This window comes from Barbus barbus (assembly GCF_936440315.1).
Source record: "Barbus barbus genome assembly, chromosome: 30".
Lineage (NCBI taxonomy): Eukaryota > Metazoa > Chordata > Actinopteri > Cypriniformes > Cyprinidae > Barbus > Barbus barbus.
This window is the reverse complement of record NC_136758.1, coordinates 25,975,886-25,992,965: the sequence shown is the minus strand read 5'-3', so window position 1 is coordinate 25,992,965 and position 17,080 is coordinate 25,975,886. Positions and strand designations below refer to the sequence as shown.

The 17,080-nt window shown below is 36.4% G+C and overlaps 1 protein-coding gene across 3 annotated transcripts; it reads left to right on the top strand.

The window, feature by feature from the left end:
* The first annotated feature begins 161 nt into the window (after nucleotides 1-161).
* shprh (SNF2 histone linker PHD RING helicase) lies at nucleotides 162-16,783 on the top strand. 3 transcript variants are annotated; one of them, XM_079385502.1, is made up of 30 exons: nucleotides 162-298; nucleotides 820-1,392; nucleotides 1,504-1,633; nucleotides 1,771-1,989; nucleotides 2,084-2,162; nucleotides 2,305-2,455; nucleotides 3,113-3,209; nucleotides 4,918-5,174; nucleotides 5,803-6,429; nucleotides 7,390-7,641; nucleotides 7,792-7,870; nucleotides 8,459-8,622; nucleotides 8,708-8,964; nucleotides 9,058-9,179; nucleotides 9,265-9,353; nucleotides 10,131-10,223; nucleotides 10,318-10,425; nucleotides 10,518-10,660; nucleotides 10,740-10,913; nucleotides 11,126-11,188; nucleotides 11,657-11,882; nucleotides 11,962-12,099; nucleotides 12,203-12,304; nucleotides 13,498-13,569; nucleotides 13,656-13,844; nucleotides 13,987-14,079; nucleotides 14,167-14,253; nucleotides 14,491-14,669; nucleotides 15,402-15,482; nucleotides 15,753-16,783. In XM_079385502.1, the coding sequence occupies exons 2-30, from the start codon at nucleotides 832-834 to the stop codon at nucleotides 15,838-15,840; spliced, it is 4,920 nt and encodes a 1,639-aa protein (XP_079241628.1). In that variant the 5' UTR covers nucleotides 162-298; nucleotides 820-831; the 3' UTR covers nucleotides 15,841-16,783. The 3 variants fall into 3 exon arrangements, with proteins under 3 accessions (XP_079241628.1, XP_079241630.1, XP_079241629.1); XM_079385503.1 differs by having other exon boundaries at nucleotides 208-298; nucleotides 823-1,392; XM_079385504.1 differs by lacking the exons at nucleotides 13,498-13,569; nucleotides 13,656-13,844; nucleotides 13,987-14,079; nucleotides 14,167-14,253; nucleotides 14,491-14,669 and having other exon boundaries at nucleotides 15,753-16,323.
* The last annotated feature ends 297 nt before the right edge of the window (nucleotides 16,784-17,080 follow it).

Sequence of the window (17,080 nt, the reverse complement as noted above, 5' to 3'; positions counted from 1 at the left end):
TTTTTTATTTTCATTTATTCATTCATTTATTTATTTATAATAATAAAAAAAAAATATATATATATATATATATTATAATATTATTATTATTATTATTATACTTGGATGTTTAGCGCCATCTAGTGTTTAGAATATTACAGTGCCTTGGCTTTGTTTTGGTTCCGACTGACGTCACTTCCTATATTTTAAATATGGCGGATAAAGGCATGAAAATGTCCCGCAGGTTATGGCGCTTATGAAAGTTATTTTATGATATTTATTTGCTGCTGACAAGAGCACATCCCGAAGCAAAACAAAGGTAGGTTTCGACTGCTGGTGAGGCGGTATAATGATAGTCTGAAATCTGCAGCGTTTTACTGAATGAATGGAATATTTCATATCAGTTCTGTATTGCTTATATATACTGACCTTCCACGAAAGCATTTTCAATGGAGTTTGCAATAATGATCGTATGTATGTATATTTATCAAGTGAGTAGGTTAGTGCACTAATATCATTTTTTTTGCCACATCTGTTTTCTGTATAGAATTAAGTAGAATTATAGCTGCAATCTGAAGTGTTTACGTTTTTTAACCGTGGTGTATTTTGGTTAAACGTGTATATTTCTGGGTATTTATTTGCTTTGTATTAAAAATGTATGTACATTCCCATATATGTCTACCTCAAATCAAACTGATGTATAATTCTGCTACTTATCCATTAACTGTCAGTTCATGTGTTCTGTTACATTTAATGAATTAAGTCCCATGCATTTTAATTCAAAATGGTAAATAAATAGAAAACATGTTATTTATGAAACTTTGTGTCATTGTATCTCAGCAGGTTTCCACGATGAGCAGCAGGAGGAAACGTGCGCCGCCGGCGCGCATGAATGAGGAGGCCAAGAGGAGAGTGGAGTGGAATATGCATGAAGATCGGAGAAATGAAGGAGATCTGGAGTCAATCCCAGCACCGTCTGACAGCTGTCATATTGGACCGGTGCTTGAGAGAAACCAGGAAGAGTCAAACCAGGGTTTTACATCTTCTGCAAGACCATCAGAAGAGCGTCCAAGCTGTTCCACACAGGATTCTCTTCCAGATACCATAGAACTGAATGTGATGCCAATTTCTGCTCTGGATCAGGGGTGGAATGCACTGATTGGAGAGTTTAACCTGTGTCCAAAGATTTCCATTATGCTAGGAGACAATTCCTTCTGCCTGCAGCAAACAGGTGACACATTAAGTATGAGTCTGAATAGTGAAGAGTTGGAGGTTGAGACTGGCAGAAGTGATCCCGTCTGCCGTGTACCTGTTGAATGTTCATTTGGTGGAATATTGTTGGAGGATCTGGATTGGCTACAGAAGAGGAAGGTCATTAAAGTGTGTCACGCTTCAGGAGATGAATCACTAAAGGTGCGTATTTCAAAATCATCAGGATTAAGCTGTTTTGTGATTGACACCGTTCTCCAAACATTCAAACAAATAAATTGCTGTGTTTTCTCTCCATTTGTTTTTTTTGAACAGCTGAAAATGTTTCTTCTCGAATCGGGGTTGGGCAGACCAGAATTGGTCAGTGAAGGAAATGGGCGCATTAAAAAAGCCAATCAGCTAATGCAAAAATTAATGGAATTCTTCTATGACTTCATCATTCCCGGTAATCTTTAGTTTATGACTAAAAATTATTTTTTAAGAACTGTTTTTAGTTATATTGTAAAAAGAAACAAAAAACACAATACAGTAATGCACTTGATTTCCTGTAATATTCATTTGTGAACTTTATTCCAATGGTAGAGGTGATGGACAATGAAGAGGAGGAGTGTGACACTGATCTGGAGCGTCAGAACGTCGAGGAGCTGTATGATCACATCAGACACCTCCATCAGACAGAAGCAGCGGAGCAGAGTTTCGATGTCCAGCACCCAGGCCTCATCCCCGTGCTGAGACCCTATCAGAGCCAGGCGGTCAACTGGATGCTGAGGAGAGAGAAGTACAAAAGCAGCAGCTCTCAAGGTTCAGACATGTTCTACAAATGTTCATCTTTGCTGTATATCAGTGCATGAAAAGAGTTCAGTGCTTATTTACAGTGTTTGTATTTCTTGCACAGAACAAAGGTTGCATTTTCTTTGGCGGGAAATGGTCACGATTTGTGGCAAAAAGCTGTTTTACAATCCCTACACTGGATGGTATGATTCTTTTTCTACTTGGAGCAAAACATACTGAAACTGTAGTTAAAATAGATGTGCATGGACTTTCTAATCTAATAATAACAACAACATATAGTTTTGTACATAAGTCATTGTTTAATTCCCTTGAACTCACTAACAGCTTGATTCGAGAGTTTCCTCTGGCTGGAGTGGACTGGCCTGGTGGAATCCTTGCTGATGAGATGGGACTTGGGAAAACCGTGGAAGTGCTGGCCCTTATTCTGTGTAACACCCGGCAAAACCTGGAGCACGGGGTTCTCACTTTGCCATTGGTAAATTTAAGATTATATATGCCCTTAAATGCATGCAAATTAGTAAAAAAATAATGATGTAATTTCGGTTATAACAAGGTTTCATTGGTTAATGTTGGTAAGCTCTTCACCTACAAATATAGTCAGTGGCCCCAGATTATTGTTGTTTATATTCACTGCATGCTAAAACCATCACACTTGACTACCTGTGTATCCTTAGAAAGACTTAAGACAGTTGCAGTCACAGTAATTTCTTAATTTACACTGACCAAAATGATAAACGAAACACTTTTGTTTTTGCCCCCATTTTTCATGAGCTGAACTCAAAGATCTAAGACTTTTTCTATGTACACAAAAGGCCTATTTCTCTCAAATATTGTTCACAAATCAGTCTAAATCTGTGTTAGTGAGCACTTCTCCTTGAAAAATGGGGGCAAAAACAAAAGTGTTGCATTTATAATTTTAGTTAGTGTATGTCAGAGAAAAATTTAACAGCAAAATCATCATGCACATTTTTGACGTTTTGTATAGAATAACAAACTTATTGATATACAGTCATATCTGCTCCAGTTTATTTGAGTTCAAGATTTCTTTACTAAAGAGCGTACATTAGGACATTGTTTGACTTTTCCAGAAATGACACTTTTTGTTTTACTCTTGTGTCTTTGTCCTCTCCAGGGACAATCTGTGAATTACTTTGTCCCTCCTCCACCATTAGAGAGGCAACGAATCATTAAACATGAGGTGAGGCCCAAGGAGAAGATCATTTATCCAGGTAAAAATGTTTTTAAAATGGTTTAATTTTACCAAACAAGGACATGTTCCTGGATCAGCATCCTGATTGGTTCTGGAGCAGCATTTCTGTCAACCATGTTTCATTACCATGTTATCTCATCAGATAACCTGCTAGGTTTTAACCTGCTCTTTGATAGGAATGTTATTCAAGGACTGTCTTAAGATTGTTGATCCAAGAACATGTCCCAATTGTATTAATGAGTAATGAGTACATACTTTCATGTAGGGCTGCAACAACTAATCGATAAAATCGATTATTATCGATTATGAAAATCATCGACAACGATTCTCATTATCGATTAATCGGGTCTGCCCACAGTGCACGTCCAACTTCAGCTGGTTAGTCAAATTACGACACTGAATAATGCATTTCTATGGACAAAATGCATCTAAAAATAGTGGCGGAAACAGAATGAGATTCTGCCGGAGAAGCAAATGATCCAAGCTGCCCAAAACATGATAATTCTTTATTTTAAGCTTTAAGTTAATGCATAAGAGTAATGGCTTGCCCTGTCAGGCGCTTTGACAGATGCGTGTGCGTCCTCAGCGCAAAAACGTTCAGTTTACGGTCATATCCTTATCTATAAATGCCACAAATTCACGCGAGCATTTCCATTTTTGCATAAAGGTCCGTCCTGACAGTCTGTGTTAAGTTTAAAATACTGAATGAGCACCGCGCGTCAGACGGACAGAACACCGTAGAGAGGGAGACAATTAATAGGCTTTTCAGCGCAAACATATCCATTGTGCTGAATTATCTGTTGTTGAAAGTTAATTTAAGGTTTAAAATAAATTAAAATATTTTATGAGAGTAGGAACTTTAAAGGGATAACAGCGTGTAATTGTCTGTCTGAATATAAACATGAGACGCTCCATAACGGCCTTTTACAGGATAAAGAAATGACGAGGTGACTGTGATCAAAGTAGTTCCTGCAGAACATTACTCTTACCTGTTGGTTAACACTGAGTTTGTGTTTTTATTCGTCTTTATTATTATCTTTATTATTTTAATTTTTAATAGAGGTTTAAACTATATTCAATTTTTACAATGCTTAACAAATTTATGTAAGTTTAACAATGTGTTTATGTAAGGTTTGTGCCACTGCTGCTCTAAAGTAACAGTATTGGTGATAACCAAAATCATTTTTCGGCTTTCTGTACTGGTTAGTACTCCAATATGTGTAAGCTCTTTAGTAACAGTAGTAGGCTATTTTTAATGCTATAATATCATTATTGCTGTTATCTATGAAAGAAAACCAGAGCACTTATTTTTTTTCTTGTATTTTTTATTTGAGTATTTTTTTTTCGCGATACCCAATTGCAGTCAAAAAGTACATAAACAATACCAGCAAGAATGCAAGCTGTTATGAGGACATTTTTTATTATTATGTCCAATAAATGACAATAACATTTTTAAATTTAAACAAATTTTTGACAAATTTCTAAAATATGTTTTCTCTTTATTATGATAAGTGGTCTAATAAATTAAGCACTGTATGTTTTCATAGCATTCAGTTGTCACGTTTGTTTGAAGGACATTGGGCAGAATGTGGAATAGTCTTTTTTTTGGTCAATATTTTTTTAATCCGATTAATCGATTAATCGAAAGAATAATCGGCCAACTAATCGATTATCAAAATAATCGTTAGTTGCAGCCCTACTTTCATGCAATTTCTATCTTTTTCCAGCTGTGCGTGAGATGCTGTTGACTGCGATTAAGGAAATGAGGGTTGGGAAAGGAGCGTCAATCAATGCCATTTTTGCTTATCTACGGACCATGTACAAGTATGACACCCTAAAGAACCGGAACCACATAAAGAAGATCCTGACCAAGCTCATTAGTGAAAACATTGTGGAGCAGGTCAAAGGACGAGGGTTAGCAGGATCCTTCAAACTGGGGAAAAACTACAAAGAAAAGAAGAAGAAACCTGCCTCTCCTCGAATTGTGCGTAACTTTTACATCTCCTATAGAGAATAAAAAAAAAAATTATGGGTCCAAATTCTCCAAAATGTTTCAGAGACACCAGATTATATAGCTTCCTTTATCTATACAGATTATAAATTACACAAATGTGTAATATTATTAAGACACATTATGATTGTTGCTTTAAAATCTAAAAAGTAAAAAAATAAAAGTTTTTGTTTACATAAAATATGAATGTGTGCTGTGTATATTTATTATGTATATATAAATACACACACATGCATGTATATACTTTAGAAAAATATGTTGAGTTTATATATTACATATATTTATTTATAATATAAGTTATATGAATATAAATATAGATATGTAAATATGCATAAATATTTTCAAAATATATACATAAAAAATATACACAGAACACATATATTATGCAAACAAAAACTTAAATTTTGTATGCGATTAATCACGATTAATCATTTGACAGCACTAATATATATATATATATATATATATATATATATATATATATATATATATATATATATATATTAAAAAAATATTTATTCATTTATTTTTTGCTGTATTAAAAAATGACACAGTCAAATGGATCATGCGCTTTTTTCAGATGTTTTGTATTAATTTGCAGAAGTCAGTTGACAAGGCCACTCCCAGGAGAACATCTCGACGGGTTTCTGGTCAGGAAAAAGAGGCATCACGGACCTCGTATACGACAGCATCAGACTCTGAAGACAGTGTGGATCCTCCTCTTCTCACAGAGGAACTGAAATGTGAGTCAGATTCCCTTGTAGACTCAGAGAATCCACCGCAGAAGATGTCAGAAGACATCACAGATGAAGATGACAAAGAACCAACAGACAAACCTAAACAAGAAACAACAGAAGACATCCATGTTGAGAGTTGTGATTCAGATCCTACACAAAACTCAAAACCTGAACACGAGACCCCCACCAGAGCATCTGTGATCCCGTTTAATACTCCAGACTACCGCTTTGAGTGCATCTGTGGAGAGCTTGGCCTGGTGGACTACAAGCCTCGGGTCCAGTGCCTGAACTGTCTGCTGTGGCAGCATGCAGAGTGTGTCAACTACAAAGAGGAGAACCTGGAAACAACCCCGTTTTATTGCCCTCACTGCCTGGTGGCCATGACACCTGTGTCTACTGGAGCCACTCTTATTGTCTCGCCCAGCTCCATCTGTCACCAGTGGGTGGATGAAATTAACCGCCACATTCACACTTCTTCCCTCCGAGTGCTGGTAAGGACCAACTAGAGAGCTACTACTGCAGTTTACTTAGTTTAACCAGACTTTTTTGATTCTATTTTGATTGCGTTGTTTGTATGAAAGACTTAATATAAGACTACACCTATCTTATTAATTAATTAACAGTTGTGCTGCTTAATATGTTTGTGAAAACTCTGTTTTCAGGATACTTTTATGAATAGAAAGTTCCAAAGAACCGCATTTAATTGAAATAGAAATCTTTTGTAACATTATAAATGTATTTACTGTCACTTTTGATCATTTAAATGCATCCCTGCTGAAAAAATGTAGATGTAATGTAATTTCTTAATTTTTTTTTCTGACTCCAAACCCCAGTATATTTGTTTATTTTAAAATACAAATTTATTTTTAAATAACAACTAAACCTTTGAATAAAAATTTATAATCTAATGCAAAATTGGATGAAAAAAAGGGAAGTTTTTCTCACTAAATGAATACATGGAAGAATTATATTTTCAAACAATGCATTTTATGTATTTCCTATAGCTTTCCTATAGCTCAAATAGTAGAGCATGGCGCTAGCGACGCCAAGATCATGGGTTCGATTCCCAGGGAAAGCAAGAGCTGATAAAAAATGTAAAAACTGTAACTTGAATGCAATGTAAGTCACTTTGGATAAAAGCGTCTGCTAAATATGTAAATGTATTTATGCACCAGTCTAACAATATATAGCAATAAATGTTGTGGCCCATTCACAGCAAGAGTGATAACTATAGAGAGATCTAACCATCCACACTAATGCATGATAATGTTGTTTATTATAAGTTTTTATCATTCATTAGCTGGAAAAAATAGCTCTGAGAGTGATTCCAATAATATAATTGCTCTGTGTCGTTATTTTTAAGTGTAAACTTCCCAGTTCTCATAGAATTAGAATGATTATGAAAACTTATAGTTATCGTCTTTGGTGTAAATGTGATTTTTTTTTTTAAGGTGTATCAGGGTGTGAAGAGACACGGTTTCATCCAGCCTCACATTCTAGCTGAGCAGGATGTGGTCATCACCACTTATGACGTGCTGCGCACTGAACTCAATTACGTCGACATCCCCCACAGCAATAGCAAAGACGGCCGTCGATTCCGCAACCAGAAGCGCTACATGGCCATACCGAGCCCTCTTGTGGCCGTGGAGTGGTGGCGGGTCTGTCTGGATGAAGCTCAGATGGTGGAGTGCACCACAGCCAAGGTGATCATATCATTGCCATATTCATTTTGCAGGCATTAATCCTTTTCAGTTTCAATCCCAGAGACAGCACAGTCCCAGAACAGCTTCATTTGGAAAGGCAAGGACATTCATTTTTATAATGGTAAAATCTCTTGTTGTTTCTCTATTCAGGCTGCAGAAATGGCTTTGCGTCTCACATCTGTTAATCGCTGGTGTGTCAGTGGAACACCTGTGCAGAGAGGTTTGGAAGGTATGCAGAATTAATATTGCATTGAAATAGAGCTTGTTTATACAGATAAAAAATATCTTGAGATTTAACAGCATTTATTTGATAAAAAAATACAGTAAAAACACTGATATTGTGAAATATGATTTCAATTTAAACTAAGTGGTCTTCCATTAAAATGTATTAATTGATATAATTTATTTATTTCTTTGTTTTTTAATTAAAAAAAAATTCCAAACAACCTTTGATTCAAAATTTAAGAGCAAATACAGTAAATTGTAGTAGTAAATAATCAAGGGATGTTGCCATCATTTAATGAACACTTAAAAAATTATATTTCTATGCGCCAGTGTAACAACAAAAAAATTCTTTACTATCAAATTTAACACTAACAAATAAAAATGCCACGTTGAGGCTTTTCTGAGTGATGGCTTGAACCAGTTCTTTAAAATAGACATTTGCAAGAACTTCTCTGGGCAATTTTGCAGCTGTGGCCAATAACATAATATATGTCTTAGAATCATCATCGATGAATCGGCCTAATGTAATAAAAACAGTTATATTGTGTGGTGATAATTGTTTTTGTTTTACATCATTTTTTTTTTTTTTTAGACTTGTATGGTCTAGTCTTATTCTTGGGAGTTGATCCCTTTTGGGTCAAATACTGGTGGGACCAGTTACTTTATCGCCCGTACCGCCACGGCAATACGGCACCGCTCTACAATGTCATTGGTCAACTACTATGGCGATCTGCCAAAAAAGATGTCATCGATCAGGTTAGTAGGTAACACTTTTAAAAAACAACTCATCCATCATAATTTTGTCATTGCATTGATTTAATGTCACAAACTTCATTTTTAGATTCAAATCCCTCCTCAAACAGAAGAGATCCACTGGCTCAACTTCTCTCCAGTAGAGGGACACTTTTACCACCGTCAGCATGAGGTTTGCTCGCAGGATGCTCTTGTCAAGCTGAGGAAGATCTCTGATTGGTCACTAAAGCTGGGTAGTTTGGACCGACGTACCGTCACTACTATATTATACCCACTTTTACGTCTGCGTCAGGCCTGCTGCCACCCGCAAGCTGTCAGAGGAGAGTTCCTGCCCTTCCAGAAGAGGTTAAAACAAATTTCACATATAATTGATCAGCTTTTGGGAGACAATGTGTTCTGGTTTATTTAGTCAACATTGATTTGTTGTTTCTGTTTAAGCACAATGACAATGGAGGAGTTGTTGAAGTCTCTGCAGAAGAAATGCCGTATGGAGTGTGAAGAAGCCCACAGGCAGCTGGTGTGTGCTCTCAACGGTCTGGCTGGAATCCACATCATCAGAGGTTTCTACACTATCAGTATTCATCCACAGTATTTACCTGCGTCTGCTGCTGTAGATGTCAATGAACCATTTCCTGTCCTCGCCAGGCGAGTTTGTAGATGCAGTGGAGATGTACAGAGAAGTGCTGCGATCATCTGAAGAACATAAATCAAGACTGAAAACTGATTCCCTTCAGGTAAACAATACCAATTCAGTTTAATTTAAGGCAGGACACGCAAAACCATTGTTTTTTTTTCTCCAGGAACTGGTCGATTTTGAGATTTGGGGAAGACTAGAGAAAGAAAACATCCAAAATACACATTTAGATGTTTATTTTTTCCCCTCTATCTATATGTGTATGTAGATTTCAGTTAAACTACATATATTTAAGGGCATTTTCTCAAAATACGTTTTTTTCTGTATTTTAAAGAGGGGGTTGTTTATATATCTTTCATCTGAATTATTAAAATTTTATTCCTAAAAATAGTGTATGGTAATATAATATTTAAAATGTGGTAATATAAATTATCTGGCTGTTGATAGTATTTTCAGAGTGATATCCAAAATCCCTTCAATAAAACCTTTAACTCTGTCAACAATTTCCATCTTGAAATTAATTCAAATTAGTGCATATTTAATTATATAATGCCTTATTTATACATAACATTTCAGAAATCTTATCATACAAAACAAGTGTCTTGATGTACTGTGATTATTCAGCTGAGAAGGAATAGCTTTCTGTTAAAATATTCACTTGTGGTGTCTTGCCTTAATCTCAAATCATTATTTTATTTTATTTTTTCCAAATCCAATTCTCTCTTTCAAATTACTTAATTTTAGTTTAGTAATTTTAGTCACAATTCAAATATATTTAACTGTTGTTTTTGTCCAAAATTTTATCACATCCTTTTCGATTAATTTTGTGTGCATTTTTATCGTTGCTTAACTTTTTTTTTTTTTTTTATATATATAGAGGCTTCATGCAACCCACAATCTGATGGAGCTTTTGAATGCAAAGCATCCTGGGATTCCTCCAACCTTGAGAGATGACCGTCTCAAAGAAGAGGTTGGGTTACTCGCTCATAATCGCTTAAATATAGAAAGAAAGAAAATTAGATAAATTTGCTAATCATTTCTAGTTCTCTGTGTTTTCGTCCCAGGCTGAGCAGCTGAGGCAGCATTACATGGCCAAGGTGAACTCTGAGGTTTCTGAAGCACATCAGAACCTACAACCTGTTCTTCAGCACATAAAAGAGCAAAAACGCAAGGTACAATCTGAGTTATCACACATTTTCAGTTTTGTGTTTTAGCAGAATTTTTTGTATGTACTGAAGTTTACTAATTGTGTGTTCTACCCTAGGTGAACCTTCGCTCTCCCTGGTGGCTGGATGTCATACAGCAGGCCATTCAGTACTCCATGGACGACGACCTTGTGGGCCGCATCCAAAATGAGCTCACTTGCAGTTATAAACAACAAGCCAACAAGCTCTCATTGGCAGACAAGTAATCCAACACTTGATAGACAATAATATAGTTTTTGATGGAAAAGAATTACTATTTAAGAAAAATGTCTTACTCATAGGTTTCGAGATGCTCGTGGTCTTCAGTTTCTGCTCAGCACTCAAATGGATGATTTGATGAAATCACAGAAAACGGTTCAAGATGCTGTAAAGAAGCTGGAGGGGCCGCCATCTCAGCAAGTCATCGAGGAAGCAACACTCTGCCACCTGCGACCTGTTCGTCTGCCACTGAACAAGTAAAATATGTTTATGGATGCAGTGCATCATTTCTATTACAGTAGCAGTACCAAAATGAATAATGCATGGCCTAACTGTCAATGTTTTTATATTTTTTTACTTTAAAGCCTCTAGTGTTTGAGAAATTTCACCTTTAAATTTCATATTTGCAAATTATTATAATTGTTCAACTTTGAATTTAAAATTTGTTGCTTTAATATTTACTCCATAGCTGTGTGTTTTGCAAAGCCGATGAACTTTTTACGGACTACGAGTCAAAACTTTTCTCCCACACGTAAGTTTGCAACAGTTCAAAAATTGTAATAGACGTCATTTACTCATACTCACTTTATTCCTTCATGACAAACCTTTGTTTCTTCTGTAGAACACAAAAGGAGATGTTTAGAAAAATGTCCAAGCTGCTTTCATCCTTACAAAAAAGACACAAGCACACAATAACAGTATCAAAAATATCAGATTTATATTCTGAAGTCATACAATAGCTTTATCTGAGAAACAAACTGAAATTTTATTTGTTATTTACTAAAAGTCATGCTTAAAAGTCATGGTCACTATTTAGTTTCATTCAGTGGAAAGTCGCAGCTTGGACATTTTGATATAAAAAATAAAATTTCTGTTCCACAATAGAAATTGATAATGGTTTTGAAAGGGATTCGTTTAACCATTTGGCAAACTATTCATTTAAAATATATATGCAGTAAGGATAGTCAGTAAACTTTATTTTTTAATGCATTCTGGGCAGAGTAAAGGGGCAGACGGCCATCTTTGAGGAGATGATTGAGGATGAAGAAGGGCTGGTAGATGACAGACTACCCACGACCAGTCGGGGTTTGTGGGCAGCCAGTGAGACAGAACGAGCCCTTAAAGCTATCCTGTCCTTCGCCAAGGCCCGTCGCTTGGAGTCTGGCCTCGTAGAGGAGGGAAATTCCTTCATGGATCTCTTTGAGTCCTGGAAGAAAGAATATAAGGTTTGAGGTTGTTTTCTCATTGCATGATGAATGATGCATTGCTTGAATGTCTTCATCAAAATGTCCCGTGCACTTTCAGCTGCTGCATGAGTACTGGATGTCACTGCGGGATCACGTGTCGGCCATAGATGAGCTGGGCATGGCCACCGAGAGGCTGCGTGTGCGGTTACCCGATGAGCCCAAACCCAAAGTGCTTCATATCATAGAACCTCACGAGGTGATGACGACATCAAAGAGTCCCATCTGTCATGCTATTTGTGATTTTTAGATTAAGAGAAGTAAGAGCCTTTTTCTTTTTCTTTTTTTTTACATGTGAACAGGTGGAGCAGAACAGGATAAAGCTGCTCAATGACAGGGCTGTGGCCAAATCACAACTGCAAAAAAAGCTTGGGCAGTTTCTCTATCTCACAAACCTGGAGAAGGTAATACATGCTGTATTATGAGATAACCCTCTTTTCTTTTTTTTCTTTTTTACCTAAGACTATTTACACAATATTTAGACCCAAGTCTATCGATTTTTACCCTCTCTCTGATCCTTAGAACTAAAGAAGTTTTTGTTTTTTGCTCCTGTGTAAGGCAATATGCTACAGGCAAAACCATTGTTTTTTTCATGCACTAGTCAATTTTGAGATTATGGGTTGGGTTATTTTGCTTCCATAACTTGTCTTCTTTCAGACTAGTGGAAAGAAAACATCCAAAATACACATTTAAGTATTTATTTTAATACTAAAAATTTTTTTTCTCAGAAATCCCCATTTCAGTAGCATTTACACCTAACTTTCCATGTTTATTCCTATCTATATTCTGATTTACGGAGCTGTTTGTTCATGTGTCATTCACCCGATTTATATAACACTTTATCTGTTTGTGTCTGTAGATTTAAATTATGATATATATCTTTAAAGGCCATTTTCTCCTCCACCAAGTCAGAAATCTCCAGGTTTTTAAAGAGGAGTCAGTTATTATTTGCCTGGTTTAAATAACATGTTATTCCTTAAAACATGGTGAAAATTTATTTTGTTCCAGCTGTTGACAGTATTTTCTGATTCACAGCGTGATAAAAAGAGATATCCAAAACCCTCTGTGTAAAAACCATATCTCTTTCAACAAAATGAAAAGAAATTTGAACTTGGATTTATCAAATGTTCAGATTTCCGTTCTGGAAATACATACCAATTAGTGCATACTTAATTAGATAATGTATCATTGCCCAAAAAACTTGTAATATAAAACAATTGTCTTAATGTGCTGTAATTAATCAACCTGTGAAAGTATGGTGAAATCAGTTAAAACGTTTTACCCTATTCACCTGTAGCGTCTCATCTTAAAGATATGAACTGTTAAGCTGAACTGTTTGCATGTGAATGGAGTCACAACTCCTCTTTAGCTTCCAGAAGTGTTTTGAGTAGATTGAAGATGGTATGTTGTGAATGTGAGCATGTCTACTTAGTAGATGAAACTCTCAAAAAAGCAAGAAAATTCTGCTTTGCATGATATGAACCCCTATAAGACACTGTTTACTTGTAGTAAAAATTTTAAGATGATTTTTTTTAGCATGTATAGATGAATGAAAGTGTTGTATTTGATGTAGTAATTCATGTATTGATCATTTCAGTCTCAGGATAAGGCCACTGGAGGGTTGAATCCAGAACCATGTCCCATCTGCGCTCGACCGCTGGGACAGGAGGTAAAATCAAAGCAAAAATGAATCTGTAAAGTGTATATGTGTAAGTATATACTCTGAACGTGACTTGCATGTGTTTTTATTATCAGTGGGCCGTATTGACCTGTGGACACTGTTTCTGTAACGAGTGCATCGCTATCATCGTGGAGCAGTACAGCGTCGGCAATCGACGGAGAGCCATAAAGTGCGCCATATGCCGACAAACCACTTCACATTCAGAGATCTCGTATGTGTTCACCACTCAGAGTGCCCACCAGGGGCAGGACATCCCTGTGAAGGTCAGCGACAATTCCTGTTTTCTTTAGACATTTAATATGTATTTTACAATGAAGGTAAAATACAACTGTGCTGTGACCACATGACATTTTCAATCAGGTCAGATATGATCTGTCGCATCTCTATAATCTCTCTCCCTTGTAGGGTAGCCATTCCACGAAGGTCGAGGCTGTGGTTCGAGTCTTAAAGAAAATTCAGATGACCGATCCGGGAGCCAAGTCTCTTGTGTTCTCCACGGTAACGCTCTCATTAAACGAGTTACTACATCAAACACCAGACCACAGCTCTTACCCACTGACCTAACATTTACGCCTCGTCTCTCAGTGGCAGGGCGTCCTGGACATCATTGCGAAAGCCCTTTTCGACAACAACATGGAGTTTGCACAGATCAACGGAATTCACAAATTTCAGGTTTGTGTTGAATGTACAACAGTGTAACAACAAATTGTTGGTCTTATGAAGGATTTTTCCCACTTTCTTCTCTGTAATTACTTAAATATCTCATTATGAGTATATCCAACACTGAAATGAGCCTTGTTTACTAAATGTGACACAAAACATTCATTAATGAATTAATGAGATACGCAAAACTCTGAATATAATATTCCATATAATATGTGAAATTATGGTTGTTGCATTCATTTGTAGGAGAACCTGAGTGCTTTCAAATATGAGGAGAAGATCAACATCTTGCTGCTGCCACTGCACACAGGCTCAAATGGGCTAAACATCATTGAAGCGACACATGTGCTGCTGGTGGAGCCCATCCTAAACCCTGCCCATGAGCTGCAGGCCATAGGAAGAGTGCACCGGATTGGCCAGACCAAGTAGGCATCAACCCAATCATATAACATTCAACACAACGCATGCTGGTAACATGAGTTTGATTCTAGCTTGCAGCTTTTTTTCTCATATCAGTTAAAATATGAGCGGGGGTTTTTGTTATATTTCTAGGAATAGTTCACCCGAAAATGCATTCACCCTCAGGGCATCCAAGATGTAGATGAGTTTGTTTGTTCATCTAAACATATTTGGAGAAATGCAGCATTGCATCACTTGCTCTCCAATGGATCCTCTGCCGTGAATGGCTGATAAAACATCTAAACAATCCACACCACTCCAGTCCATCAGTTAATGTCCTGTGAAGCAAGAAAGTTGCTTGTTTGTAAGAAACAAATCCAACTTTAAGACATTTTAACTTTAAACCATTGCTTCTGGCCAAAATACACAAGTCCATAATCCATAATAACGTTCCTAATAATGGAAAAAGTACATCAAAATCCACTCAAATATTTGTTTAGAACTGTTTTCTATTGTAAGCAGTACTTGATCTGTGCATATTTTTCTCCTGATTCAGATGAGACAACTCTTTCCCTGGAGAAAGCAATATTATAGGTAGAGTGGAGTTGTATTTTAGCCAGAAACATTGGTTTAAAGTTAAAAATGATGGATTTGTTTATTGCATGCAGCTTTTCACTTCACAAGATGTTCATTGATGGACCATGAGGCCTGTGTGATGTTATCAGTAAATTATAATATTATTCTTTTGATTTTTGCAGACCAACGTTCGTTCATCGGTTTCTGATCAAGTCCACCATCGAGGAGCGAATGCAAGCAATGCTTAAAACGGCAGAAAAGAGGTGAGTCCCTGACACATAAAGAGGGTATTTAAAGTAAATAGTCTTTAAAATCAAAATTAAACTAGTCCATGTATGTTTCTCCCTCTATAACTATCTTTGTACCAATTTACTGGTTTAAAAGGAAACTCATCAACAAAAAACTGCTATTTGTCAAGCCACCTAATGGGATCTTTAAATACATAGTAATTGTATACTCGAGTCTTCTGTAGATTTGTTTTGTTTACTGAAAATGACCTTGACTAAACTTTTTCAAACCAACATCTTCTGCAGTCATAGTTCCACGTCCATGAAGCATTCGGAGGCCTCTGTGTTTACAGTGGCAGATCTGGCTGAGCTGTTCACAGAGGACAGCGAGTAAATGTCTCTCCAGACCTGCCAGTCCAAAGGCCAGTAATGTGAACACTACACTAACACCAGCCAGGAGACGAGCCGTCCGCTGCTCTCCAGCTTTCCTATATGTTTGCTTTGCACATTCCCCTTTCTATATGGTCTGTCCAATGGTGTAATTTATTCATTATACTCAATGTGAAAAAGAACACGATTTGATGTACCGTATATACAGTATCAGTCCTGTATCTCTGTTTGCTTTCTAGAGTGATTTTTAGTGGCTGTAATTTTTATCAATGCCATGTTGTGCATAAAACAAGTGATTTTTAATATGATTTTAATGAACCAAATTGAAATTAGAATGCATTTCTTATGCTGTACAGTGGATTGGTTTTAACAGTAGCACTCACGTATTTGTGATTGAAGCGATCAAACCTTTTATAAGAAAACCACAGTAATCACAGTCTGTCAGTCTGTGCTGTAAAGTCAATAAAAAAAACACATTGTGACATTTTATTGGAATTATGCTCTTGACCTGGTTTATTTTTTAATCTAAATGCCTTTTATGATGTTTAGGAAGGAAATTGTTTGATTTTACAGCACTGATCTTTGTTAGAGCGTTTTCCGTTCAAACGCTCCTTTCAGTGGATTGGCTGTGCAAAGTTGTAGCAGACCATTTTGAACATTTATGTGGTGCTATTTGCAAAACAATAGATACATGATTCAGTGTCCGTAAAACTCGTCCAATAAAGAGCACTTGTAAAAAGTAAAACCAGAAAGTAAAAGGGAAGAGACTTTCTTTGTCCTAGAATGAACAAGGGCAGATGGGGAAACTGAACTCTTTCTGTCAAGCTGTACTAAAATGCATAATATCTTTCGTGTCCGGTTATTATAACCCAAATACAGTATTGCACATTTTCCCAGACTCAAAATTGTCAACAGAGGAATTAACCAAAAATAAATTTTCCGTTTACAAGAAGAGATGCATTTTATTGTATATTTCCTTTGAATTTTGTGTAGTTTGTAATGTTAAAAATTATATTTTTCAGGGAAATGCTTAGCAGACTGAACATTTTATTGAAAATCCTCTGAAAATGCATTGATTGCAATGCCATTTTGGCATCTAACATTCGAAAATCTCCCTCACAAGGTTGAAAGACTGACCACCTCCTCTGTCCAAACAGTCTTAAAGATATCAACTCTATGGCTAAGGTGTCAGTGAACTGCCCTTGACTCACTGTGACGGGATTTCTTTTCAAACAAGTCGTTGG

Excerpts from the sequence above, each read along its gene's own strand:
- shprh (XM_079385502.1), top strand. The coding sequence starts at position 832 with ATGAGCAGCAGGAGGAAACGTGCGCCGCCGGCGCGCATGAATGAGGAG. Across the intron at positions 1,393-1,503 it reads CAGGAGATGAATCACTAAAG|CTGAAAATGTTTCTTCTCGA; the intron begins GTGCGTATTTCA and ends TTTTTTGAACAG. Across the intron at positions 7,871-8,458 it reads TGTGCAGAGAGGTTTGGAAG|ACTTGTATGGTCTAGTCTTA; the intron begins GTATGCAGAATT and ends TTTTTTTTTTAG.